Below are 25527 nucleotides of genomic sequence, written 5' to 3'. Positions count from 1 at the left end.
ATAATGTAATGAGATCTTATTAATTAATTTTTGTCATTATACATCAGGCTAAACGAGTTTCTCATCATGCCCAAGTAACATTTTGAAGTCATCAGCACCCCAGCATCAGTCAAACGAATGAGAATAACTTCTTGTTCTGTAGCCAATTTAGCGACCGACCTAGCTTTCGTGTAGTGGAAACCACTCTTTAGATGATGCGTACTTCTTTGGATGTTATATCTGGCTGCAGCAGCCTACCGGGTAAAACAGGGTGTATAAAATTCGAAGGGTGAATAGATACTATGAAGAATTTCCCGTTAGTATCTATTCGTTTACCCCTTTCTACCATTTTAACAGCGTTTTCCATCTTTTGAAGGGCTTTCTTTTTGACAGAAGCTGTGATCCGTTTTCTTTGAAATTACTGAAAAACAACTAATAAGGCCTACACGTTTTTTTTGTAGGCTTTATTCCACATAAGATAAACACGTCTCCTTCAAATTATAATTGTCATCCCTAACTGATAAATATAAAAATACTCGTCACTGGCTCACGTTGATTGTTTTCGTCTGTAAATTACAAATTACGAGTATGCAAGGCGACAGATTTTAAAATCATGACCTCTATCCTTCACCGTCAGTTTGCAGTGGTGTCTAAATAATCTTAGAAAGTACATATAACTCGGGAAAAGTAACATTTGTACTTGCCGTTGGTAGGTTTCGAACCTTCACTCTCATGCAAGATGATTTTAAACCGTCGGATGATTACTTAAACTGTCAGTTCCTTAGTAATAATTTTGTATCGAAAACAAATTGCTAAGGATTATGTTCGGTAAGTAACCATTAAATGACTGGGATTATGGTAGAGCGTAATTCGTGTGCTCTATTCGAATCAATTAAATGTAAATAAAAACAATAAATCGTTAGCAGAATCGTCTTTATTGGTTTATTATCGCATGACAATAGAATAATCGTCAAGTTTTATATTATTACCACTGTCCGCAGCCGCATCCGTTCCAGCCGAGTCCGAGAGCGGCAGGAGAGATGCCAGCAGCACCCAGTCCATAGCCACCGAGACCATAGCGTGCTGCAGCGCCATAAGCAGCAGCAGGAGCTGCAGCTGCTACCGCAGGAGCAATAGCAGCAGCAGCAGAAGGAGCGATGCTCTCGATAGCAGTGACACCGTTACCGCAGCTGTAGCTGACGGCGCCAGCACCAGCACTGGGCAGCGCGCCCTCCAGAGCCACAGCACTCACGAACGGCAGCTCACCAGCCACGGACAGAGCACCCTCAAACACATTCTCAGACGCTAGGGAGAGCCCGCTGGGAGCGATGCTAGAGCTGCTGCTCACAGCCAGTCCACCGCCACTGGTGGGGACGATTTCCAATCCATTGCCGATCAGACCGTTTCCGATCCATTCGGTACCGATCAGACCGTTACCGATCCATCCATTAGCAATCACACCGTTACCAGCACAGCTCGGTGCAACAACAGCAGGGCAGGGTAAGGCAGGGGCAGCGATAGCTGCACGACCGAGGCACTGACTGAATGCCACCTGGACGAAGAGCGCCTGAGCGCAGAGGACGAGGATCAGCTTGGCGGCCATTGTACTTTGTGTTGAAGCAAACTTGACAATGATTGTTCCAAGAATCGATCGAGTATTTATAGTGAAACGTGTTCCTTATCTAGTTTTAGTGAATTTTGAAATGAACTTTGCAAACGTTTATCAGTAGTTGTGCGAGTAATGTGAGGAAATGGAGAAATGCGAGTGTGCGTTGTGTAAGTGACGTGACCTTGAAATATTTGCTATGGAGGGCTTTGTTTCAGTAGAACATAGACAATAACTCGCGTCGTTCTGATAACACACTCGTGCACTATATAAACGTGGTCTACAAGTAGGAACATCATTCAGTCTTCAGCTCCTCGTTGAACACAAACGAACATCAAACATGTCTAGGCTCGCTGTTCTGTTGGTCTGCATCCAAGCTTGCTTGGTCCAGGTAGTGTTCGGTCAGTACCTCGGCGGTGTTGGCTGCGGGTGTGGAGCCCCAGCTTTAGCTCCTGCTCCTGCTCTGCTCGCTCCTGCTGCTCCATGTGGTGGTGCCCTCGGTCTTGGTGCTCTCGGTCTTGGTGCCATCGGATCTGCTTATGGTGGCGCACTTGCTCCTGCTGCTGCATACGGAGGTGCTGCTTACGGCGGCGCCGGTGAAGGCAACGTGGCGGTCCTTGGTGAGCTGCCAGTCTCCGGTACTACTGCTATCGGTGGTCAGGTCCCCATCATGGGCGCTGTGAGCTTCGGCGGCGCCGTGCCGGCTGCTGGAGCCGTGTCTATCTCCGGAAAGTGCTCGTGCGGCTGTGAACCTATCGTTTGCTACTAAAACCTTAATATGTTGTTCATACTTCACGTTAGCTACAAATAAACGATGATACAGCAAGACATTTTGTGTTATATTTAGTAAAATTCCAAAGTTCCTCTTAATTTTTTTTTTATTTAAACCTTTACAATCAGGCAACTATGGCCCATAGATATATACCTTAAACTAACATATATACGTCGTATACAGAAACTTATTAGTAAATAAAACTTAAAACTATGTTAGTATCACTTCCTATGCACTACGTCACTGTGCGCTCGAGTGGCACTTGTCCGCGGAAGCGACGGAACACCACGTCCTGTGGCCAGAAGTTTTCGTCCAACACAAGGTGCAGGAAACACGTTGGCACTCGCACCACGAACGCCTTAAAGTTGGCATTATGGCGCGACTCCAGCAGCTGCACTCTCGGGGCGTACTTCAGCTTCTGACGCACGTACTCCACAATGTCCTCCGCCTTAGTGGTGTAGTGTAGGCGGGAGATGTACACCGGGGTATTCGGCTTTGCAGCACGGATTTTGATGTTGGACTCCGCAGGAGCTGTGCCACAGCGATTCTTGTTAGTTCGCTGACGGCGCTTCTTCCTTTGCACCGTCACGAACCCATCATCATCAGCCTGATCGGTCCCCTTGACGACAATAGGCTTTCTTGTAGCATCAATTGAGCTACCGGCGACGCTGGCATAATCTCGACGAACACCTTGATGTTTTGTCGAGGCTGCAGAATCAAGCAGCTGGTCGAGCGGTCGAGCGGCGGTGCGGGGAGGGCCCACAGGGACGGGAGCGGGGCAGCGGGGCGCACGAGGCGCGCACTGTGCCGGCTCAGCATTCGGCGGTGACCGCGGCGATGGCGACAAAACTGCTGACGCGAAACTTGCACCCGATACCTCAAGGCACGCTCTGCGCCGCATGTTTACGTTCGATGCACCCGTTGCCGGTGACCCAGTTACCGTTGCCGATTTACGCAACTCGTTGAGTTCGCTACGCAAATCAGCCACAGCAACTTGGGATGCATCCATCAGCAACCGGAACAGGAGCTGCTTGGAAGCAGCGACGTCAGGCTCGCTGAAGTTCGATGCGCAGATCTGGACAGCGGACACCTCATCCATCACGTCCAGCTTTTGCTGCAGGAACGCCAGCAGTTCATTCGCCACAAGTTGTTCACTCATGGCGATAAAAATGACGAGCGACGGCTTGCACCGCGCTATAACAATTGTGTTATTAAATTTAATGCGTCAGCAACACGACTGCATCGAATCGCAGCTAGTACGAGACTCCACTTCTTAAATCACCACTTTTCTACATATACGAGTATTGCGTCTTATTATTTTCCGGTAAAAGTAGAAACCTAAAAATTGGTGGCCGCATACCAATATTTAGGTTTCTACTTTTATTTGTGACTTACAAAAAAACGTGCATAGTTTTTGAGAATCTGCACTTATCTCCATATAAAAAATGCGAGAGGAGCCGCGGGCAGAAAACGAGTATATAATACTGCTTTTACTATTTGTCAGATATAACATACAAATTGTAACCAGCGTTTGCAGAGTCGTTTAATGGTTACTTGACTCAGTCCGGAACAAAATCGTTATTAAGGAATAGTTTAAGTACTCATTAAATACCTCGGAGTACGGCAGTGTTTCTTTGAAATTCTTTGATTTTAGTCTGTTAATTATTTGACATTTAATATTCCAGACTTCCAACCCACTTGGCAAGCGTGGAGATTATATAGAGGAGATTCATAGTCAACAGACAGTCACGATCGGTTGATGCTCACGTCTCCATTTATTTGGCTGTTTTCCTAAGAACTGAGAGTAGATTTAGTTTTATGGTATGAGCCGTTAAACGAGCTGACGGATCAGCTGATGGTAGGCAATCGCCACCGCTCATTGACACCTAAAACACCAGAGGCGTTACAGGTGCATTGCCGGCCTTTTGAGTTTCAGGATTTTTTACTTTTAGGATTGTTGAGGAATTTAAGGGGGACTTTTTTTTATGAAACACGCCTGCAAACGAGCTGACGTATCACCTGATGGTAAGTAATCGCCGCCGCCTATGGACACTTGAAACACCAGAGGCGTTACAAGTGCGTTGCCGGCTTTTTGAGTGTTAGGAATTTAAGGGTTGTTGGGAATCGAGGATTGGGAAGATTGGGAAGGGGGGTAATTGGGCCTCCAGTAACCACACTCACACAACGAAACACAACACAAGCGTTGTTTCACGTCGTTTTTCTGTGATATCAGTGGCCATGGTATCACTCCGGTCGAGCCGACCCATTCGTGCTGAAGCATGGTTCTCCCACATTTAAAACTTTAGTTTGTGATGTCCTTTGTTTAAATATAAATATAAAATCAACAGACTGTCTGCTCCCACCTTGGGTGAGGCTAGACAGAGTGTCAGACTACTACAGATTAAAAACTTAATGATTAAAAACCACACCTTTACTACTGGTGATGCAAAAGGCTTGCGGTTCAAATGCTCAGCTCTCACACACAAAAAATATCAAAGCAATAACTATTTTAACTTCGTCAATGTCTGTAAATAGTCAGACCCAGAGGTGTATATTTAAAAACACACAGAAAACCGATGTAAAACAACGCTTGTGTTGTGGTTCGTTCTGTGAGTGAGGTTACCGGAGGTCCAATTACCCCTCCTCCCAATCTTCCCAATCCCCGATTCTCCAAAAACCCTACGGATAAAAGCGGTACTGACCTTCAGCTGAATTATCCACCACTGGCTCTAATTTTATAAGACAAGATTATTATTTGAATGTATAATGGGCCTATAAGTTCTTTTTCTCAGAGTGCTTTTGCTTTTAATGTGATAATTTGAGAGAAAAAAGTAAAGAAATATCGAATTAAAATGAAAAGGGTAATAAAACGTCATAAATATAGTGAAATAATTCTATTGTTCATAAGAAAAACCAGAATACATCGGTAATTAATTTAGACAACACAGCCACATCCGCGACCGGCATAGCCGAGTCCGAGAGTGGCAGGAGAGATACCAGCAGCGCCCAGTCCATAGCCACCGAGACCATAGCGTGCTGCAGCGCCATACGCAGCAGCAGGAGCTGCAGCTGCTACCGCAGGAGCAATAGCAGCAGCAGCAGAAGGAGCGATGCTCTCGATAGCAGTGACACCGTTACCGCAGCTGTAGCTGACGGCGCCAGCACCAGCACTGGGCAGCGCGCCCTCCAGAGCCACAGTACTCACGAACGGCAGCTCACCAGCCATGGACAGAGCACCCTCAAACACATTCTCAGACGCTAGGGAGAGCCCGCTGGGAGCGATGCTAGAGCTGCTGCTCACAGCCAGTCCACCGCCACTGGTGGGGACGATTTCCAATCCATTGCCGATCAGACCGTTTCCGATCCATTCGGTACCGATCAGACCGTTACCGATCCATCCATTAGCACAGCTCGGTGCAACAACAGCTGGGCTGGTTAAGGCTGGGGCAGCGATAGCTGCACGACCGAGGCACTGACTGAATGCCACCTGGACGAAGAGCGCCTGAGCGCAGAGGACGAGGATCAGCTTGGCGGCCATTGTACTTTGTGTTGAAGCAAACTTGACAATGATTGTTCCAAGAATCGATCGAGTATTTATAATGAAACGTGTTCCTTATCTAGTTTTAGTGAATTTTGAAATGAACTTTGCAAACGTTTATCAGTAGTTGTGCGAGTAATGTGAGGAAATGGAGAAATGCGAGTGTGCGTTGTGTAAGTGACGTGACCTTGAAATATTTGCTATGGAGGGCTTTGTTTCAGTAGAACATAGACAATAACTCGCGTCGTTCTGATAACACACTCGTGCACTATATAAACGTGGTCTACAAGTAGGAACATCATTCAGTCTTCAGCTCCTCGTTGAACACAAACGAACATCAAACATGTCTAGGCTCGCTGTTCTGTTGGTCTGCATCCAAGCTTGCTTGGTCCAGGTAGTGTTCGGTCAGTACCTCGGCAGTGTTGGCTGCGGGTGTGGAGCCCCAGCTTTAGCTCCTGCTCCTGCTCTGCTCGCTCCTGCTGCTCCATGTGGTGGTGCCCTCGGTCTTGGTGCTCTCGGTCTTGGTGCCATCGGATCTGCTTATGGTGGCGCACTTGCTCCTGCTGCTGCATACGGAGGTGCTGCTTACGGCGGCGCCGGTCAAGGCAACGTGGCGGTCCTTGGTGAGCTGCCAGTCTCCGGTACTACTGCTATCGGCGGTCAGGTCCCCATCATGGGCGCTGTGAGCTTCGGCGGCGCCGTGCCGGCTGCTGGAGCCGTGTTTATCTCCGGACAGAACTCGTGCGGCTGTGAACCTATCGTCTACTGCTAGGCTGATGCTTCACACCAGATTGAATAAATAATGTTTTAGCAATGAACATTGAATGATTTTGATTTAAACAACATATATTTTATTACCTCCATAAAATTTTTAGGATTGCTTAATAGTCGGGAATTAAACCAAAATAGTAAATTAAAATATTTTTTGCTTTAAGGAACTTCTTCTTTTATTTCATTTCAGAAGGTCGTATCATTAAAAGGCTTTAATTGCTTTCAGTGTTATTTCTCTCCATCTTGTCTTGTTTACGGCTTTTCTTATAGTTTTCGTAACAGAGAGTCTAGTGTGAGTGGCGACTTGGCCACACCATTGGGTGGGTGATCGGTCACCTGATTTTACTTCCAACTTACCAACAACAACTAATTTGTCAAGGTTAAGAAGCTCAGGGTCCACCTAGTGGGAGGTCTGCCCGAATGACGAATACACATTTTGAAACAATATGTAATTTTGTAAGACTCAGTACCTACTTTACTCATAGTGTATTTTATGTGCACTAAGTACCTTTTTGTTGACGGGGTGAAACCTTCAACAGGCTTTTTGGGGAAAAAAATAGAGGAATGTGGCATTTTCACTAAAACCTCGCCGGGGGCCACCATCTGCACCTAAAAGAGGCACCGGGTCCTCTTAGTAGACCAACCTCGGAGCCCCCGTGGTGCAACGCCTGTTATGGCACTTGCCTATGGATTTATATGTCACCCTCATACCTCTCTGTGCAATGTTGTGCACGACGACACGTGACCACTGTGCCGTCGTCGTCTTCCTTGAGGTAATTGAGTGGGCGTCTAGATTCCCCACTGTATGCGCCCATGGACCCCAAAGGTTTACCTGCCAATATAATATAGGCAAGATATCGACATGTTAGGCGCCGCGGCGGTTGCCACCTCGACGCCTTCTACGGGTGGGATCGGCCCTCTCACGATCCCGCTCAGCTGCCTCCTTTTGGGACATTACAGTCTTACAAAAGGAGGCCACTTCTTTCCATTTTTTTGTATATGCCAGGATAGTCTCTACTATTGCTGGCAGAGACAGGTCTCACCCAATCCTGGCAACCAGGAGCCGCCGCTCAGAGCCCCACGCTGGACACTCCTCGAGCGTGTACTGTGCAGAATCCAGGTTACCTCCGCAGTGGTGGCAATTTGCCGTGGCCTCTCGCCCAATCTTGTTCAGGTACTCACCGAAACAACCGTGTCCGATGAGCAACGGAGATGATTTGTTTTGTGTTGAATAGCTAAACTTGTGTGTTAACGAAAAAAGTAAACCACTAAGCTAAATAATATTATGTGATTTACTCATATCTATCTAATCGAAAATTAATCGTTTCGATCTTAACAGTTTGACCTTGGCAAATGTTCGATGGATTAAGACAAAAAGGTTGTACTCTAAATCTTTATCTATCCGGCCCATTCATGCCAGAGCCTAGGTGAATAACATTCACCTGCATGTGTTTAACCGCATAGCAACGTATGTGTCAAAACCCAGCGATTCAAATAAAACGTAGTACTAAATGTCACCAAGAGATGGCACTTTTTATTTGAGAGCAATTTTTGAATCGCGGTGTTAAGATTCTCAGGCCATACTATAAGTATCCTGAGAATCTATGGTTAGGTTGGTATCAGGTATCACATCAACTATCAGTACTATATCATTAGGTTGGTATAGTAATTCGGAATTAAAAAGAGTTTGGTAATCACTATCTACCTCCTTTTATTTCAAATCAAACCCCAGCTTAACCCTCAAGATACCCAGGGTTAAACATGGTCCTTCGAGCCGGATGCTCTTAGAGTTTTTGGGGTATCAGCAGCACGGACAACAGTGGTGGGTTGCCACTGAAGTGCTCCCAGTGTCGCCGACAGAGGGCGCCACTACAGTACAAGCAAGTACTGCAGCCGGAGCTGAACATCATCGGAAGAGGTATCCCAGGAGCTGAGCATCGAAGCGGCGCTACTACTCATCAGCAGCAGCAAGCAAGCTGCAGACGGCGGACGACGTCGTAAGGAAAGAAAGTGAGTGATAGTGCGCGAAAAACGTGAGTACTTTGTGATATTATTCAAGCAAATGTGAACTTTATTACCTAGAAGAATTCCACTTTGGAAAAATCTTGGACTTGGTAGAATTTCAAGAAATCTTGGACTTAGAATAATTTAGATAATTTTAGATGTAGACTTAGTTAGTTTTAAGCAAAATTCTGTTCAGACGGGGAACCTATGCCCGATTTTTAGTAGATTCCCCAAAATTCCAAACACTTGTAAAAATTTCATCTCTTCTCATACACTTAGAAAATTTTGTTAACTATACTTTTTCGGAAACATTTCAACCTCTTTAGTTACAGATTTTTTCTTAAAAAAATGTCTTTGCAATCTCATGTCAAACTTCAAGATGACATTCATGTCAGATTGTCAAGAGCGAAAATTAATTTTATTAAATCGCCAAAAGATAGGATTACTACACAATATTTGGAAACTAGATTAGAAATGATTGAAGATTTATGGGCACAATTCACTTTAACACATTCACAAATTATTAAAGATTTTGATTATGAGCAGTTGACATCTTCACCATACATTGTAAATGAGGTCTATTTCAACACAGAAGAATTATACTTAGATTTAAAATGTGAATTAAAAACCGCATTATGTAGGATACAAAAAAGCGATGTTTCTCCAGCTATAGGGTCTTCAGATAATAGTTCACCGGGTAAAAGCATGACTATTAAGTTACCCAGAATAACGATTCCAACTTTTTCCGGGAAATATACTGAATGGCCTACCTTTCGCGATTTGTTTGTGTCAGCAATCCACAATAATAGCACTATTGATAACGTACAAAAGTTGCATTACTTGAAAAGCTATTTGACTGGGGAAGCCGAGCAGCTCCTTCGTCATATACCAATTTCTGAAGCCAACTATGAAAGATGCTGGGCTCAGTTGGAGACTAGGTATAACAATAGGAAATACTTATCTCATTGCATTTTGGTTAGATTACTTAGTCAGAAAAACATTGTTCAAGAGTCAGCTAGTGCTTTAAAGGAATTAATGGATACTACATCAGATTGCTTAAATGCGTTAACGAATTTGGATATTGATGTAACTTCATGGGATATTATAATAGTTCACATTGTAACATCAAAACTAGATCCTGATAGCAGAAAGGATTGGGAACTAAAGGTCACTAGTAATATAGATTCAGATGAGCTGCCTACATTTGAACAGCTTAAAGAATTTTTAACAGCACGTTATAGGGCACTTGAATTCTTAGGAACTAGGTCTAGTAAAAACATTGTTTGTAAGCAAAGGGTATTCCACACAGCAGCCAGTACATCCAAGTTATGTCCGGTGTGTAACAGTAGCGAGCACAAAATAAGAAATTGCAAACAATTTGTTAATAAGGATGTGGATGTACGACGTAAGTTTGTTCAGGATCACAATTTATGTTTCAATTGTTTGGGATACAACCACTCTGCTAGGTTGTGTAAATGTACAGCATCGTGTCGAATATGTAGGCGTAGACACCACTCTTTGCTGCACCCAAAAGGTGAGCAGGAGTCTGCTGGTGTTAAGGGAGATTCATCAACGCGAGCATATTCAACCACAGTTGGAGTGGAATCGCAAAACAATCTAGTAGCTTCTGCTTCTCAGAATATATCAAATATTACTGTGATGCATACTCACCTCAGTGAGAACGAAATCCTGAAGAAGAAACTAGGAAATAAACATATGAGGGGAAAGCAAACCTATAATCAAATGAACGAGTTACTAGCAAAGAGAGGATTCACTGTACAAAACGGGTTAAGCAACAGCAGTGAATTACTAGGGAAAACAATCGGGAAAACACACTCGTTCAAGGGACTAGATGATGTAGGAAAAGAGATAAATAAGCAAGCAAGCAATAAAATAAAGCAAAATGGACTTACCTGGAACAGAACCTGCGACACCTTCCAGTATTCTGTTCAGTTACCTGTGCGGGAAAAACTTAAAACTAAAAGAAAAGAGGATCTTACCTTACCTTGATTCCGTTTATATCGTCAGGGTGGGCGGTAGACAGCAGCATTCTTTATTTATTCATTCATTTCATCTTGTAATTAACGAGAATAATTTACTTACCTGTCAGTGACTTCTTGGCAGAGTGGTTGAAAAGCATTCGGGGTTAGACAATCTTACATGGGTAGTTACAATTCGCAGTAATTGTTCTATCACGTTTAATGTTCAAAAGGCCAACATCTAAGCTGTGTGTATTGCCAATTACCTAGGGATATTCATAAGTTAGGATAGTTTTAAGTACTGTTGTAGAATTGTAATTTTGGTTTTTTTAGCATTGTAAGTATTGTTATGTTTAGTTCGGGTTTTTTATCATTGTAAGCATTTCTATGTTAAGTTCGGTTTTTATCATTATAAGTTAGTCATGTAAGTCACATTGTAAGGGTTTTTTATCTATATATTTTGGTTGTTTAACTTTAGAAGGACATAATGTTGCACATAATGTCCTTGGTGGGCGGAATGTTTAACCGCATAGCAACGTATGTGTCAAAACCCCGCGATTCAAATAAAACGTAGTACTAAATGTCACCAAGAGATGGCACTTTTTATTTGAGAGCAATTTATGAATCGCGGTGTTAAGATTCTCAGGCCATACTATAAGTATCCTGAGAATCTATGGTTAGGTTGGTATCAGGTATCACATCAACTATCAGTACTATATCATTAGGTTGGTATAGTAATTCGGAATTAAAAAGAGATTGGTAATCACTATCTACCTCCTTTTATTTCAAATCAAACCCCAGCTTAACCCTCAAGATACCCAGGGTTAAACAGCATGAATGAATTACTCGGAATATGAGGCGTGAATGGGTCGACCCAACTGGCGTGATACCATAGCTTTTTTTATTTTTATTATAATGTCACGCCTTTAATCCTCGAAGGGGTAGGCAGAGGCGCACATTATGGCACACAATGCCAATATACACCCACATTCCAGAATTTTATGTTATAAGTCCCATGTAATAGGTGTTGAGCCTATTGCCATATACCAGACACATTTCCAGACACCGTGCTACCACTGAGAAATTTTTCGAAAAACCGAAAAAAGCCCAGTAATACTTCGTCCACCCTGGGAATCGAACCCGAGACGCCTTGCCCAGCAGTCGCACTTGCAACCACTCGGACAACGAGGCAGTCGTACCATAGCCTCATTGAATATCGGCGTGAAATAACGGTTGTGTTTTGTTTCGCAGTGCTATTGAGGTTGCTGGAGGGCCCGTCAGTCTCGTTTCGCGGGTCGGGAGGGGTTAACACACGACCATCCCCGGCGCTTGAAGACCTGTACCAGGGTCGGCGCAACCTGGACCAACTCTTTATGTGATCCAGACATTGTTGTCTTTTATCTGGACGTTATGTAATCTTGTGACACACGTAAGTTTTTAACGACATACATAGAAAAATAGTACGATGTAGAAAGGTACTGATGAGGCTACGTGTCGCTTTAGTAAGAAAATTGCAATTAAAATTGTGAATTTTGAATCAAAAAGTTAAAAATGAGCTATAATAGCATAGCTACTTATTAATCTGTTATTTTATAAAAAACATACTTTATTAATAATTTGTAATTCGATTTAAAGCAGTCACTGTGCAACTTACAGTACTCTCAACGGATCTTGGCAGGTCTGAACTACGTGCAGAAGGCTGCGCAATTAGTGTAAAGGGTCAATTGTATTTAGAAATGGTCAATCTCTAGCCTAGATTGCCGCCCCCCGCACCTCGCCTCATGCCACCATTTGGTTCTAAAAAAGACTTATTGCGCAGCCTTCTGCACGTAGTTCAGACCTGCCAAGATCCGTTGAGAGTACTGTAAGTTGCACAGTTACATATTACCAGTTTATTGTTTTTGATTCACATGTCATAAACCTGTTGGCTGCGGGTGTGGAGCCCCAGCTTGAGCTCCTGCTCCTGCTCTGCTCGCTCCTGCTGCTCCATGTGGTGCTGTCCTCGGTGTCGGTGCTTAAGGTCTTGGTGCCATCGGATCTGCTCATGGTGGCGCACTTGCGCCGGCTACTGCATACGAAGTTGGTGCTTGTGGTGCCGCACTTGCTCCTGCTGCTGCTCCTCCTGCTGTTGCCCCTGCCTCTGCATACCGAGGTGCTGCTTATGGTTGCGCTCTTGCTCCTGCTACTGCATACGGAAGTGCTGCCATTGGTTGCGCTCTTGCTCCTGCTGCTGCAAACGGCGGAGCCAGTGAAGGCAACGTGGCGGTCCTTGGTGAGCTGCCAGTCTCCGGTACTACTGCTATCGGTGGTCAGGTCCCCATCATGGGCGCTGTGAGCTTCGGCGGCGCCGTGCCGGCTGCTGGAGCCGTGTCTATCTCCGGAAAGTGCTCGTGCGGCTGTGAACCTGTCGTCTACTGCTGAGATCCCACTAAATTTACATAAATAAACAATGTTATAGCAAAGCCCATCCAATGTTTTTGTTCCGTTTACCGTAGGGGAGACCTCTTATGACTTTATTTAAACCACATATTTCTTATCAGCTTAGCTGACGATATACGAAAAATGAGCGAAATAGGCCCAGTAGGTAAGCCAAAAAGTGTATTTATTCTCTTTGAGGTAATTTGAACACTCTTTACAAATATGGAATTATAACAGCCGCGCCACATGTCCGTGACATTCCTAGACAATCTACAACATTACACCTCTTCTGTGGCCAAGGTACATGGAGCTGTTCACACAGAATTGAATACTTGATTTATTTAATTTACTTATTTTTTACTTATTTTGGTTGAAAATTTATTTTTTAATATTTCTGTTTTCGTTAAAATACTTTGCTGTTTTATGCTTCTGTGGTCGAGTAGTTACTGCCTGCGTAGTTATATTTAAATCATATGAGTGATCTCTATACTGTATAATCACTTAATGATAATTTCTAATGACAAGCCGACCGTATCGGTTTATTCCTACCTCTATATAATAGTTTTAGGATTGCTAAGCCTCAAAATGTAGGTTCGATCAAAAAAGTTATTTACACTTTTTTTATGGAACAAGCCCGTAAACGAGCAGACGGATCACCTGATGGTAAGCGATCAGCGCCGCTCATGGACACCCGCAACACCAGAGGAGTCACAGGTGCGTTGCCGGCTCTTTGAAAAGGAGAATGCTCTTTTCTTGAAGGTTTGAAGGTCATATCGGTTCGGAAATACCGCCGACGACAGCTCATTCCACAGTTGTGCTGTGCGAGGCAGAAAGTTGCGCGAGAAGCGCACAGTTGTGGCCTGCCAACCATCTATATGGTGGGGATGGAAATGCTGTCGTGTGGGTCGATGGCGAAAAGAAGCGGCAGGTATAAGACCAAACAATTTCTCAGAGCACTCCCCGTGGTATAAGCGATAGAAAATGCACTACAAAGCTACATCTCTACGCATTGCCAAAGTGTCAAGTCGGTTTGAAACTTCCTGAGACTCAATAATCCGAACCGCACGCCGCTGAACGCGGTCTACAGGAAGAAACTGGTACTAAGGTGCAAATCACCCAAAAATGAGAGCAGTATTTCTCATGGGGCCGAACCTGCGCCTTATACAGAAGCAGGAGACGGCCGGAGTGAAATACTGGCTCGATCTGTTGAGCACACGAATATTTTTCAAAGCTTATTTAGCCTTATCCTCCAGAAGGCCAAATTTACAAAATTAACAATGAGATTTTGAATAACATTGTTTTAATGTTAACAAAGTAGAACAAATTGGCTTAAAACTGACTATATACCTAAATACTTATATATTTATTTATTTATTTAATTCTTCATGCACATGAAAGTGTACATTAGGTGGGCTTAATGCCGATTATATAATACTGGTGCTTAGATTTCTGTTATCTTATGATAGTTATTATGTTACTTATTCAAAGGATTTCAAATGAAATTATCAAATAAATTGCAAAGATATCAGTTTATTATTCATAAATTATCAAACTTTGTTTTGTGTATTCTCATATTAAACGACACAGCCACATCCGCGACCTGCATAGCCGAGTCCGAGAGCGGCAGGAGAGATGCCAGCAGCACCCAGTCCATAGCCACCGAGACCATAGCGTGCTGCAGCGCCATAAGCAGCAGCAGGAGCTGCAGCTGCTACCGCAGGAGCAATAGCAGCAGCAGCAGAAGGAGCGATGCTCTCGATAGCAGTGACACCGTTACCGCAGCTGTAGCTGACGGCGCCAGCACCAGCACTGGGCAGCGCGCCCTCCAGAGCCACAGCACTCACGAACGGCAGCTCACCAGCCACGGACAGAGCACCCTCAAACACATTCTCAGACGCTAGGGAGAGCCCGCTGGGAGCGATGCTAGAGCTGCTGCTCACAGCCAGTCCACCGCCACTGGTGGGGACGATTTCCAATCCATTGCCGATCAGACCGTTTCCGATCCATTCGGTACCGATCAGACCGTTACCGATCCATCCATTAGCAATCACACCGTTACCAGCACAGCTCGGTGCAACAACCGCAGGGCAGGGTAAGGCAGGGGCAGCGATAGCTGCACGACCGAGGCACTGACTGAATGCCACCTGGACGAAGAGCGCCTGAGCGCAGAGGACGAGGATCAGCTTGGCGGCCATTGTACTTTGTGTTGAAGCAAACTTGACAATGATTGTTCCAAGAATCGATCGAGTATTTATAGTGAAACGTGTTCCTTATCTAGTTTTAGTGAATTTTGAAATGAACTTTGCAAACGTTTATCAGTAGTTGTGCGAGTAATGTGAGGAAATGGAGAAATGCGAGTGTGCGTTGTGTAAGTGACGTGACCTTGAAATATTTGCTATGGAGGGCTTTGTTTCAGTAGAACATAGACAATAACTCGCGTCGTTCTGATAACACACTCGTGCACTATATAAACGTGGTCTACAAGTAGGAACATCATTCAGTCTTCAGCTCCTCGTTGAACACAAACGAACATCAAACATGTCTAGGCTCGCTGTTCTGTTGGTCTGCATCCAAGCTTGCTTGGTCCAGGTAGTGTTCGGTCAGTACCTCGGCGGTGTTGGCTGCGGGTGTGGAGCCCCAGCTTTAGCTCCTGCTCCTGCTCTGCTCGCTCCTGCTGCTCCATGTGGTGGTGCCCTCGGTCTTGGTGCTCTCGGTCTTGGTGCCATCGGATCTGCTTATGGTGGCGCACTTGCTCCTGCTGCTGCATACGGAGGTGCTGCTTACGGCGGCGCCGGTGAAGGCAACGTGGCGGTCGCTGGTGAGCTGCCAGTCTCCGGTACTACTGCTATCGGTGGTCAGGTCCCCATCATGGGCGCTGTGAGCTTCGGCGGCGCCGTGCCGGCTGCTGGAGCCGTGTCTATCTCCGGAAAGTGCTCGTGCGGCTGTGAACCTATCGTTTGCTACTGAAATCCTGCTTCAGCGTCATTCAGCTAGTTATAAAATAATAAACGATGAATTAGCAACATTTTCTGTGTTATAATTCCTAAACACGTTAGAGAGTGCATAAATAAACAATGTTATAGCAAAGCCCATCCAATGTTTTTGTTCGGTATATCAGTACCTATAATCACTTAGTGGCATGTCAGTACCGTATCAGTGTTTTTCTTATCTCCATATAAAAAGTTTAGAATTGCTAAACCTCAAAACGTAGGTTCGATCAAAAAAGTTTAAAGTCAAACGTTGTCACGTGTTCGCAAGTCGCGCTGCGTGAGTTGAGGGGCGAGAAGGATGAGTTACCGGTACCTACTTACGTTTAAAGTAATTGAAACGAAAGCGCGTTCGAAGCTCTGATTGGTCGGCTCAAATAAACAAACCAATCAGGGCATGTGATCTTAGTCTGCTCGCTTGAAGTCCGTTACCTCGATTTGAGACACAAAATAATCCATGTCTCGCTTTGGCTGTTTGCTTATTATGACACAGCGGCAGCAGCAGCACAGCCGCCGCTTCGGTGCATTTATTTATTTATTGATTTACATCAGGCAACGAAGGCCCATATTAATACAATAATACTATACTAAAACATAAAATACTATAAATACATAATTATGATATTAGTTATTAAGGTCACACGATGTGACGATACGTGGCGTCGTATTACGCTGCTCGGTGTAACGTAGCCTGCCTCGAAAACGTCGGTATATGACACCCTTCGGCCAGAATTCTGCCTTGAGGAACTTCTCGAGATGTTGAGTTGGAACTAGCACCACAAACGACTTGAAGTTGGTATTTTGACGCGGTTCCAACCTTACGACCCTCAAGGTCAATTTGGTCTTCACCTTCTCATACTCCACGATGTCCTCTGCCTTCGTTCATTTATATATATATATTCCTTCTTCATTTATACATGCGTAGTCTTGCCACTACCGCCTCGGCGTTGTATGTAAGGTTTCATACAGATCCAATTGGGACTAACGCAGCGGTAAGGTAATGGTGGCGGGTGTAGGGTTGCCAGATGGCCGGGATTGTCCCGGAATGTTGTGTGCTGTCCCGTGTCCAGTAATTTTACTTTGCTGTCCCGGAATGGAAAAATACTAGTTACACATACATACATATCGTCACGCCTTTAATCCCCGAAGGGATAGGCAGAGGTGTACATTATGGCACGTAATGCCACTGTACAATGTACACCCACTTTTCACAATTTATGTTGTAAGTCCCATGTGGTGAGCCTATTGCCATATACCGGGCACATTTCCAGACTCCGTGCTACTACTGAGAAATTTTCGAAAATCCAAAAAAACCCAACAATACTTTGCCCGACCCGGGAATCGAACCCCAGACCCCTTGCCCAGCAGTCGCACTTGCAACCACTCGGCCAATGAGGCGGTTAAATACTAGTTTTTTTCACAAAAATACAAAACGATGGCTACAAAAGTCAAACCAAAGGTTGTAACGTGCTCACAAGTCGCGCTGCGTGAGTTGAGGGGCGGCAAGGGTGAGGTCTAGGTACCTACTTAATTCCTACTTTTACAGTTTAGTCTCGGATGGGACACCAAACCTCAGATTCCGTTCGTGGCACTAGCAATGTCCAGGAAATGATCAGTCAGGTTCTGGGAACGCTAGGCGGGTGGCCTTACATTCTTGTCGACCCAAAATCACAAGAATATGATAACAACGTCTGAGAACAAAAGAATTTATGGAATTGTAGGCCGGCACGAATGAACCAACCAATTACAACACCGAACGCACCCTCGTTAAAATTTCGTTAAACGTAAAGGAAACTCGTTCTAAGCCCTTTGATCTCTAGAGGAACAAAGTAATATTGGGTTTTCAATATAAGTACGAAGATTAATCATGAGATTTTGAATGACATTATCTGAATGTTAACAAAGTAGAACAAAATGGCTGAATCTGACTACACAAATTTATAAAATATTAAAATATTCACTATACGTAACAAGAAACACTATTTGCACGCGTAGTTGGAGGAAGGCAACGTTGCTTTATTGCTTATTTTTCTATGTAATACTGGTGCTTAGATTTCTGTTATCTAATGAGAGTTATAAAGTTACTTATTCATTGATGACACAAAGGGTTTCAAATGAAATTATCAAATAAATTGCAAAGATATCAGTTTATTATTTTTAAATTATCAAACTTTGTTTTGTGTATTCTCATATTAAACGACACAGCCACATCCGCGACCGGCATAGCCGAGTCCGAGAGCGGCAGGAGAGATGCCAGCAGCACCCAGTCCATAGCCACCGAGACCATAGCGTGCTGCAGCGCCATACGCAGCAGCAGGAGCTGCAGCTGCTACCGCAGGAGCAATAGCAGCAGCAGCAGAAGGAGCGATGCTCTCGATAGCAGTGACACCGTTACCGCAGCTGTAGCTGACGGCGCCAGCACCAGCACTGGGCAGCGCGCCCTCCAGAGCCACAGCACTCACGAACGGCAGCTCACCAGCCACGGACAGAGCACCCTCAAACACATTCTCAGACGCTAGGGAGAGCCCGCTGGGAGCGATGCTAGAGCTGCTGCTCACAGCCAGTCCACCGCCACTGGTGGGGACGATTTCCAATCCATTGCCGATCAGACCGTTTCCGATCCATTCGGTACCGATCAGACCGTTACCGATCCATCCATTAGCAATCACACCGTTACCAGCACAGCTCGGTGCAACAACCGCAGGGCTGGGTAAGGCAGGGGCAGCGATAGCTGCACGACCGAGGCACTGACTGAATGCCACCTGGACGAAGAGCGCCTGAGCGCAGAGGACGAGGATCAGCTTGGCGGCCATTGTACTTTGTGTTGAAGCAAACTTGACAATGATTGTTCCAAGAATCGATCGAGTATTTATAGTGAAACGTGTTCCTTATCTAGTTTTAGTGAATTTTGAAATGAACTTTGCAAACGTTTATCAGTAGTTGTGCGAGTAATGTGAGGAAATGGAGAAATGCGAGTGTGCGTTGTGTAAGTGACGTGACCTTGAAATATTTGCTATGGAGGGCTTTGTTTCAGTAGAACATAGACAATAACTCGCGTCGTTCTGATAACACACTCGTGCACTATATAAACGTGGTCTACAAGTAGGAACATCATTCAGTCTTCAGCTCCTCGTTGAACACAAACGAACATCAAACATGTCTAGGCTCGCTGTTCTGTTGGTCTGCATCCAAGCTTGCTTGGTCCAGGTAGTGTTCGGTCAGTACCTCGGCGGTGTTGGCTGCGGGTGTGGAGCCCCAGCTTTAGCTCCTGCTCCTGCTCTGCTCGCTCCTGCTGCTCCATGTGGTGGTGCCCTCGGTCTTGGTGCTCTCGGTCTTGGTGCCATCGGATCTGCTTATGGTGGCGCACTTGCTCCTGCTGCTGCATACGGAGGTGCTGCTTACGGCGGCGCCGGTGAAGGCAACGTGGCGGTCCTTGGTGAGCTGCCAGTCTCCGGTACTACTGCTATCGGCGGTCAGGTCCCCATCATGGGCGCTGTGAGCTTCGGCGGCGCCGTGCCGGCTGCTGGAGCCGTGTCTATCTCCGGAAAGTGCTCGTGTGGTTGTGAACCTATCGTTTGCTACTAGAAGTCTAGTTAACATAATTTCCAGAAAAGTTTAATATAATAAAGGGATCTGTGCGCTTTTGAAATCATTTACTTTTATTTATTTGATCTTTTTTAAAGAAATACAATATGAAGCGTCAGCTTCAGTGGCGTCTACGTCCAACGGTGGATAGAAAATCGATTTTGATGTTGATAATTATAATAGTATACAGTCAAATCATCTTCTATACTTATAATAAATCTGTAGAGAAGTCAATTCTGTACATGAAATATATTTCCAAAATAACTATAAGCTGGTGATTAGTGATCGATATTGACGCCAAAAATGCAATCAGAAATTTTTTTGTCTGTCTGTCTGTCTGTCTGTATGTTCTTTATAGAAACAAAAACCACTCGACAGATTTCAACGAAACTTGGTACAATTGTTCTTCATACACCGCGTACGGCGCGGCTAGTACATAATAATGTATGATATTATATCTATACTATTAATATACATGCACGCCATTTTACTGACGTCGTCATTAAGTCTTATTGTAAACAACACAAACCAAACGTTTTTTTTTAGAGAGAAATCTTCCAATTCCTTCTCCGGCCTGACGTAAGGGAGAATGTGAAACTCTTATATACTAATAAAATAAATACTAACGTGACGTCTTGTGTGAGCGATTTAAAAGCGAACGCGAAGCGGTGCGGTGATAAGGCGTTCAATACAACCTGATGCGATGTGATGCACCGACTGTGTCCTACGTGCATATTGTAAATAGTTTCGTTTTGTTTCTGTTTTCGATGTATTTATAAACAAAAACGTGACGGCACTACGTATAGTTCGCGTGAAAATATCAAGCCAATTGGTCGCGTTCATGCCGCTGTGCACCGCGGCTCACCGCATCGCCCTCGTGTCTAGATCGTTCACGCAGATTAACTGAATAAAATGCATGTAGTTGCCTCAAGCGCTTGCCATCTGAACATGGCTAAAAACCACCCCGTTCCTAGCTTCTGATCCGAAGTATTTTGCGGTAAACTTGGTACCATGAACGGGTTTTTATACTGATAATCAGCAGCCCACTGCGGTCCACTTTTGGATTACTCGCCTTTTCAACATGGGAGAGTTGGCAATTGTGTGGGTTCTTTGTTCTCGTATTTTGTTCTCATACATTTGATGCTACGAGTATGTGTAAGGCGGTATGATCCCGATGTATGTCTAGAGACGAGTGAGAATGTAAACACTAACGTCAGAATAAAGCGATTTATTAACACTAAAAATTATATAAAATCGTATCATGTACAAAGGGTCTTCATAGTAATGAAGAAGTGTGTTCCAATGTCAGCAATACCAACGAAATTGCACAATTAGTTTCAATAATAAAATATTTCGTAATTAATGTACGATGACGCGTACACTGATAATCTTCACTCTTAGTGGGTTGGAGACCTCAGTCAAAAACATTACGTTTATGAAAAAGTGATCCACCATTTAAAAAGTTATCCGGTGAACGATATGTAATATACCTGTATAAGCAGAACCCTTGGGAACGGGGTCAGTAAGAGTCTGACACTCCCTCCCGCCTCGCTCAAGGAGGGAGAAGTTACTGAATGAATTTCCACCCTCAAAAAAAAAAAAAAAGACTTAGGATGCGTTTTGACGAGAGATGTGCTATGTAGTTATGTCACGAAGACGTAAAAGCTAAGCTGTGAAACATATGACCGTTTTCACTGATACTAAGCTATGTAGCTGTGCAAGCAAGATGTGAAACTCGAGTGTGCGATGTGCCGATAGTAGGGAAGCTATCTATAACACACATCCATAGCACGCATCTTTTCTTATAAAAACATAGCTTAGCTAAATCCGTTTCCACCAATGCTAAGCTATCTGTACCAATGAATGTGATTGGTGAAAGCCAAATGCATCCTCAGCAATGTAACATAGCACATCTTTGGTGAAAAAAACACCTTAAAACACTACTTCCATAACATCAAAAAACAACAAAAACAAAAGCATAATTTTCGAAAACAATTTTATTAATTTTTTAACAACTCAACAACAAAAAACATAAAAATATAATCACTGAAGACGAAACTTAATACACGATGTTACCAGCACATCCATTCAGCCCAATCCTGGCAGACAGAGGGTTAGGAGTAAAGGCAGCTACTGGAGCGGCCAACGGACCGGCAGGGAAGGTAGCAGCAATAGGAGGAATGGCCGCACCAGCGCCGTAAGCAATAGAGTCACTTGCCATAGCAGTCACACCATTACCACAAGCATGGTTTATGGCACCAGCACCAGCAGAAGGCATAGCTCCCTCCATTCCCGTAGTACCAACGAACGGTAGTTCACCAGCTACGGACAGAGCACCTTCAAACACATTCTCAGATACTATGGAAATTCCAGTTGGGGCGATGGCTGAAGAACTGGTTACTGGTAGAGAGCCGCCACTGGTTGCCGTGAATTCCATGGTCGGAGTGTAAATGCCTTCAGCTACAAGGCCTCTGGCTGCTAAGGCTGGGGAAACTAGGCCATTGTTCAGTAGGCCAGGGTTGGTTAGGGCTGGAGATAGGCCCATTCCATACGGACTGCCCAGGCCGAGACAGGATTGGGAATAGGCGACCTGTAATTGAGAAGTAGTTTTTTAGAAAGAAAGAAAGAAAAATAATACCTTATTTATTCAACAATAGACATGCACACATATACAAAGATTAAAAAAAAGAAAAACGCACACACAAAACTTATATAGGTAATATAGAATAATAAAAGAAAAAAAACAACAGTGAAATATTTTAGTGATATCTATCAACGCACAGCCCAAACCATTGGACGGATCGGGCTAAAATTTGGCATGCAGGTAGATATTATGACGTAGGTATCAGCTAAGAAAGGATTTTAACCAGTTCTACCCGCAGGATAGAATAGGGGATGAAACTCAGTATGAAACTTTGTTTTAAACCTATTTGGCTGAGACTTTGCATATATTAAGCTACTATGACGTAGGCATCTCTTAAGAAAAGATTTTGAGAAATTCCAATAACAGTAATATTACTTAACGCGATCGAAGCCGCGGGCAAAAGTTAGTAGACATATAACGTTACTTGTCGTGGTGGCCCGGAGATCTGAGACACCTCACACTCATGCATGAGGGTGCGGGTTTGAAACCTACCAACGGCAAGTACCAATGTGACTATTTCCGAGTTCTTTGTACTTTCTAAAATTATTAAGACATCACTCTTAAAAAGAGAAGGAAAACATCGTGAGGAAACGTGGGGTTATCATTTCTGATTATAAGTTTGACATCGCCAACCCGCATTAAGCAAGCGTGGCGGTTAATGCTCAAACCTTCTCCATGTGAGAAGGGGCTTTGATCAGCAGTGACCACGTTTGCTGTTACTATTATTAAACTACTGTTTTAAGAAAACAATGAACTTACCTGGACAAGCAACGCTTGAGCGCAGAAGACGACAAAAGCTTTAGCTGCCATGGTGATGAAGAGGAATTGGTTTCGTCTTCGAGAGAAGGCTTCGAGTGTTCACAATTGAATGATGTCTACCACACAGACGATATCTTATATTCATATTCTTATCAGCTAATTACATAAGCTATTGCATGATTTATATGTAATAAATAGGTAAGAACGTTGTAACTGTCGAGTAATCAAACGGTTTGATGTCACGTTCTTTATTCATACAAATATTATTATTAATGTATAAGTGTGTGTATCTGTTAGTTTGCTTGTCCGTTTTTCGGTGGCAAAACGGAGCGACGAATTGACGTAGTTTTGTTAAGTAGATATCGTTTAAAGGGATTAAGAGTCCTGATCTGGAGCAGCGGAGTATCTAGCGGGCTTATCGGGGCTCCGGCTCGAAAAGCAGGAGTAGGAACGGGGTGGTTTTTAGTCAGTAAGAGTCTGACACTCCCTCTCACCTCACCTAAGGCTGGAGAAGTCATATAATGATATTACCCTTCAAAAACAAAAAGTGGGATAAGGTCTTTCATCCTTACCACATAGGCTCTTTTTTGTCTCTTTCTAACCCCTCACTTTTTTAGATTCAGGCGTAGAAGTTTAACAATTCTTAAGGTAGAATTGTGAAGCTAAAAATTGGTATGCGGATTGTTAAATTTTGTGACATAAAATAAAATAGTAATAATAAAGTAGGCTACGCCATGCCGTCATGATAAAGAGTCCCTCTGTGACTCGAAACTAGTAGAGTTTTTCCCATTAGTGTATGTGAATAAACCGTAATTTTTAGTTAATTTAGTATATCTCAGGATAGTTGTTACAAAAAAATGTGCATCATTATTTTTTTTTGTAAATCTGCCCCAAGCGTCTAAAAAGAGTGCGAGCAAATCCGCAGGCGAATGCTAGTTACTTATATTTTTAATAATGTTATAATAATAATAGATAACTTCTACATATATATTATGCCATTATTATGTTAAATTTTGTAATAATAACCTTTATAAGCTTTGATTTTGACTTTGCAAATCATTCAGTCTTCATTGTTGAATATCAAACAATCATGTCTACCTTCGCTTTTGTGTTCCTTTGCATCCAAGCTTGCTTGGTTCAGGTTAGTAAACATGGGTTTTTTATCGTATAAGCCGGTAAACGAGCAGACGGATCACCTGATGGTAAGCAATCGCCGCCACCCATGGACACCCGAAACCATTAAAGGTGTTACAAGTGCGTTGCTAGGGTTAGGAATTTAAGGGTTGTTGGGGAATCGGGGATTGGGAATTGGGGTAATCACACAACGCAAGCGTTGTTTCACGTCGAAATTGTGGTTTTAACTTAGATAACTTAATTACAGTTAAAAAATAAGCCGTGTGAAGATGGCAAACTAGAATTCATTTGTCCATTTGTCCCGCGGGTGTCATACCCGACTAATATTTTTTTTGTTGATCCACAAATTGTTGTGTCGGGTCTAGGTGTCGTGTGTATGTGAACTTGTATGTTAGTAAACGCACCCACGACACTGGAGAAAATCCTAATTTGGAATAACATAAAAAAGAACAAAGAATAAACTAAACAAGTAGAAGAAATAGACATTTGTAATAATTTGTTTTTATTCTTTCACAGACCGTCTTCAGCCAGTGTCTTGGAGCCTATCCAGGCTATGCTCCAGCTCCCGTAGCTACTCCTTGTGCCTTTAATGCAGGAGTGACTGAATTCGCCTACCCTGGAGCATACACAGGAGCCTACCCTGGCGCCCTTAGCTTTGCCAATTACCCTGGTGCCATCGGAACTGCTTATGGTGGCGCACTTGCTCCTGCTGCTGCATACGGAGGTGCTGCTTACGGCGGCGCCGGTGAAGGCAACGTGGCGGTCCTTGGTGAGCTGCCAGTCTCCGGTACTACTGCTATCGGCGGTCAGGTCCCCATCATGGGCGCTGTGAGCTTCGGAGGCGCTATCCCGGCTGGTGGTGCTGTGTCTATTAATGGGCAGTGTGCCTGTGGATGTGGGTCTCCTTATGTTTACTAGAGATTTAGTTGTAAGATAATAAAATACAAGTTGATATATGTATAAATTATGTTGTTTATTTTTGGAGTGGTTGTTTCCGTTGATATGGTTGGTTTTTAGAAACAGTGATTTTTATAAAACTACATTAAAAAAAGCGACTGCAACCTCTTTCTACACTATGTTAAAACCTGCGCTTTAAAACCGTATTGTCGGTTGAAGCATCATTTAGTTGCTTAAAAGCAAAAACTAATTTTTTTTTTTGTTTTTTGAGGAAAAATTATACAATGACTTGTCCCGCCCTGGGCGAGGTAAGAGGGAGTGTCAGACTCTTACTGACTAAAATCCACCCCGTCCAACTCCTGCTTCGAGCGGGAGCCCCGGTATACCCGCTAGGTAGTCCGCAGCTCCGGTTAATTTTGTTGCTGGTTTCACTTCAGACCATGCTTACATTGCA

At 43.9% G+C, this 25527-nt stretch overlaps 6 protein-coding genes across 11 annotated transcripts; 3 read left to right on the top strand and 3 right to left on the bottom strand.

Annotated features, from left to right (window-relative positions):
- Window positions 1–907: 907 nt before the first annotated feature.
- Window positions 908–15389, bottom strand: LOC118279764 (chorion class B protein Ld34-like). 3 transcript variants are annotated; one of them, XM_035599511.2, is made up of 2 exons: window positions 15072–15389; window positions 908–1376 (listed from the first exon to the last, which is right to left on the bottom strand). In XM_035599511.2, exons 1-2 carry the CDS (start codon window positions 15260–15262, stop codon window positions 965–967), a joined length of 603 nt encoding a protein of 200 aa, XP_035455404.2. In that variant the 5' UTR covers window positions 15263–15389; the 3' UTR covers window positions 908–964. The 3 variants fall into 3 exon arrangements, with proteins under 3 accessions (XP_035455404.2, XP_050558529.1, XP_050558528.1); XM_050702572.1 differs by lacking the exon at window positions 15072–15389 and adding an exon at window positions 5723–5934; XM_050702571.1 differs by lacking the exon at window positions 908–1376 and having other exon boundaries at window positions 14578–15389.
- On the top strand, window positions 1774–16092 carry LOC118279547 (chorion class A protein Ld5-like). Of its 4 annotated transcripts, none has more exons than XM_050702584.1 (2): window positions 1774–2246; window positions 15927–16092. In XM_050702584.1, exons 1-2 carry the CDS (start codon window positions 1926–1928, stop codon window positions 16032–16034), a joined length of 429 nt encoding a protein of 142 aa, XP_050558541.1. In that variant the 5' UTR covers window positions 1774–1925; the 3' UTR covers window positions 16035–16092. The 4 variants fall into 4 exon arrangements, with proteins under 4 accessions (XP_050558541.1, XP_050558538.1, XP_050558540.1 ...); XM_050702581.1 differs by lacking the exon at window positions 15927–16092 and adding an exon at window positions 12670–13116 and having other exon boundaries at window positions 1774–2085; XM_050702583.1 differs by lacking the exon at window positions 15927–16092 and adding an exon at window positions 6560–6713.
- On the top strand, window positions 15455–25130 carry LOC118279552 (chorion class A protein Ld5-like). Its single transcript, XM_050702593.1, has 2 exons — window positions 15455–15840; window positions 24901–25130. The coding sequence occupies exons 1-2, from the start codon at window positions 15606–15608 to the stop codon at window positions 25092–25094; spliced, it is 429 nt and encodes a 142-aa protein (XP_050558550.1). The 5' UTR covers window positions 15455–15605; the 3' UTR covers window positions 25095–25130.
- LOC118279700 (chorion class B protein Ld34-like) lies at window positions 18183–18901 on the bottom strand. The gene has a single exon (XM_035599406.2). It carries the CDS (start codon window positions 18865–18867, stop codon window positions 18247–18249), a length of 621 nt encoding a protein of 206 aa, XP_035455299.2. The 5' UTR covers window positions 18868–18901; the 3' UTR covers window positions 18183–18246.
- LOC118279716 (chorion class A protein Ld5-like) lies at window positions 19160–19663 on the top strand. Its single transcript, XM_035599424.2, has one exon. It carries the CDS (start codon window positions 19211–19213, stop codon window positions 19637–19639), a length of 429 nt encoding a protein of 142 aa, XP_035455317.1. The 5' UTR covers window positions 19160–19210; the 3' UTR covers window positions 19640–19663.
- LOC118279704 (chorion class B protein Ld34-like) lies at window positions 21699–22185 on the bottom strand. The gene has a single exon (XM_035599410.2). The coding sequence runs from the start codon at window positions 22182–22184 to the stop codon at window positions 21699–21701; it is 486 nt and encodes a 161-aa protein (XP_035455303.2). The 5' UTR covers window position 22185.
- Window positions 25131–25527: the final 397 nt, after the last annotated feature.

Source organism: Spodoptera frugiperda, chromosome 22 (genome assembly GCF_023101765.2).
Source record: "Spodoptera frugiperda isolate SF20-4 chromosome 22, AGI-APGP_CSIRO_Sfru_2.0, whole genome shotgun sequence".
NCBI classification, from domain to species: Eukaryota; Metazoa; Arthropoda; class Insecta; order Lepidoptera; family Noctuidae; genus Spodoptera; species Spodoptera frugiperda.
The sequence above is the reverse complement of the archived record's forward strand: the minus strand, read 5'-3'. Positions and strand labels throughout refer to the sequence as shown.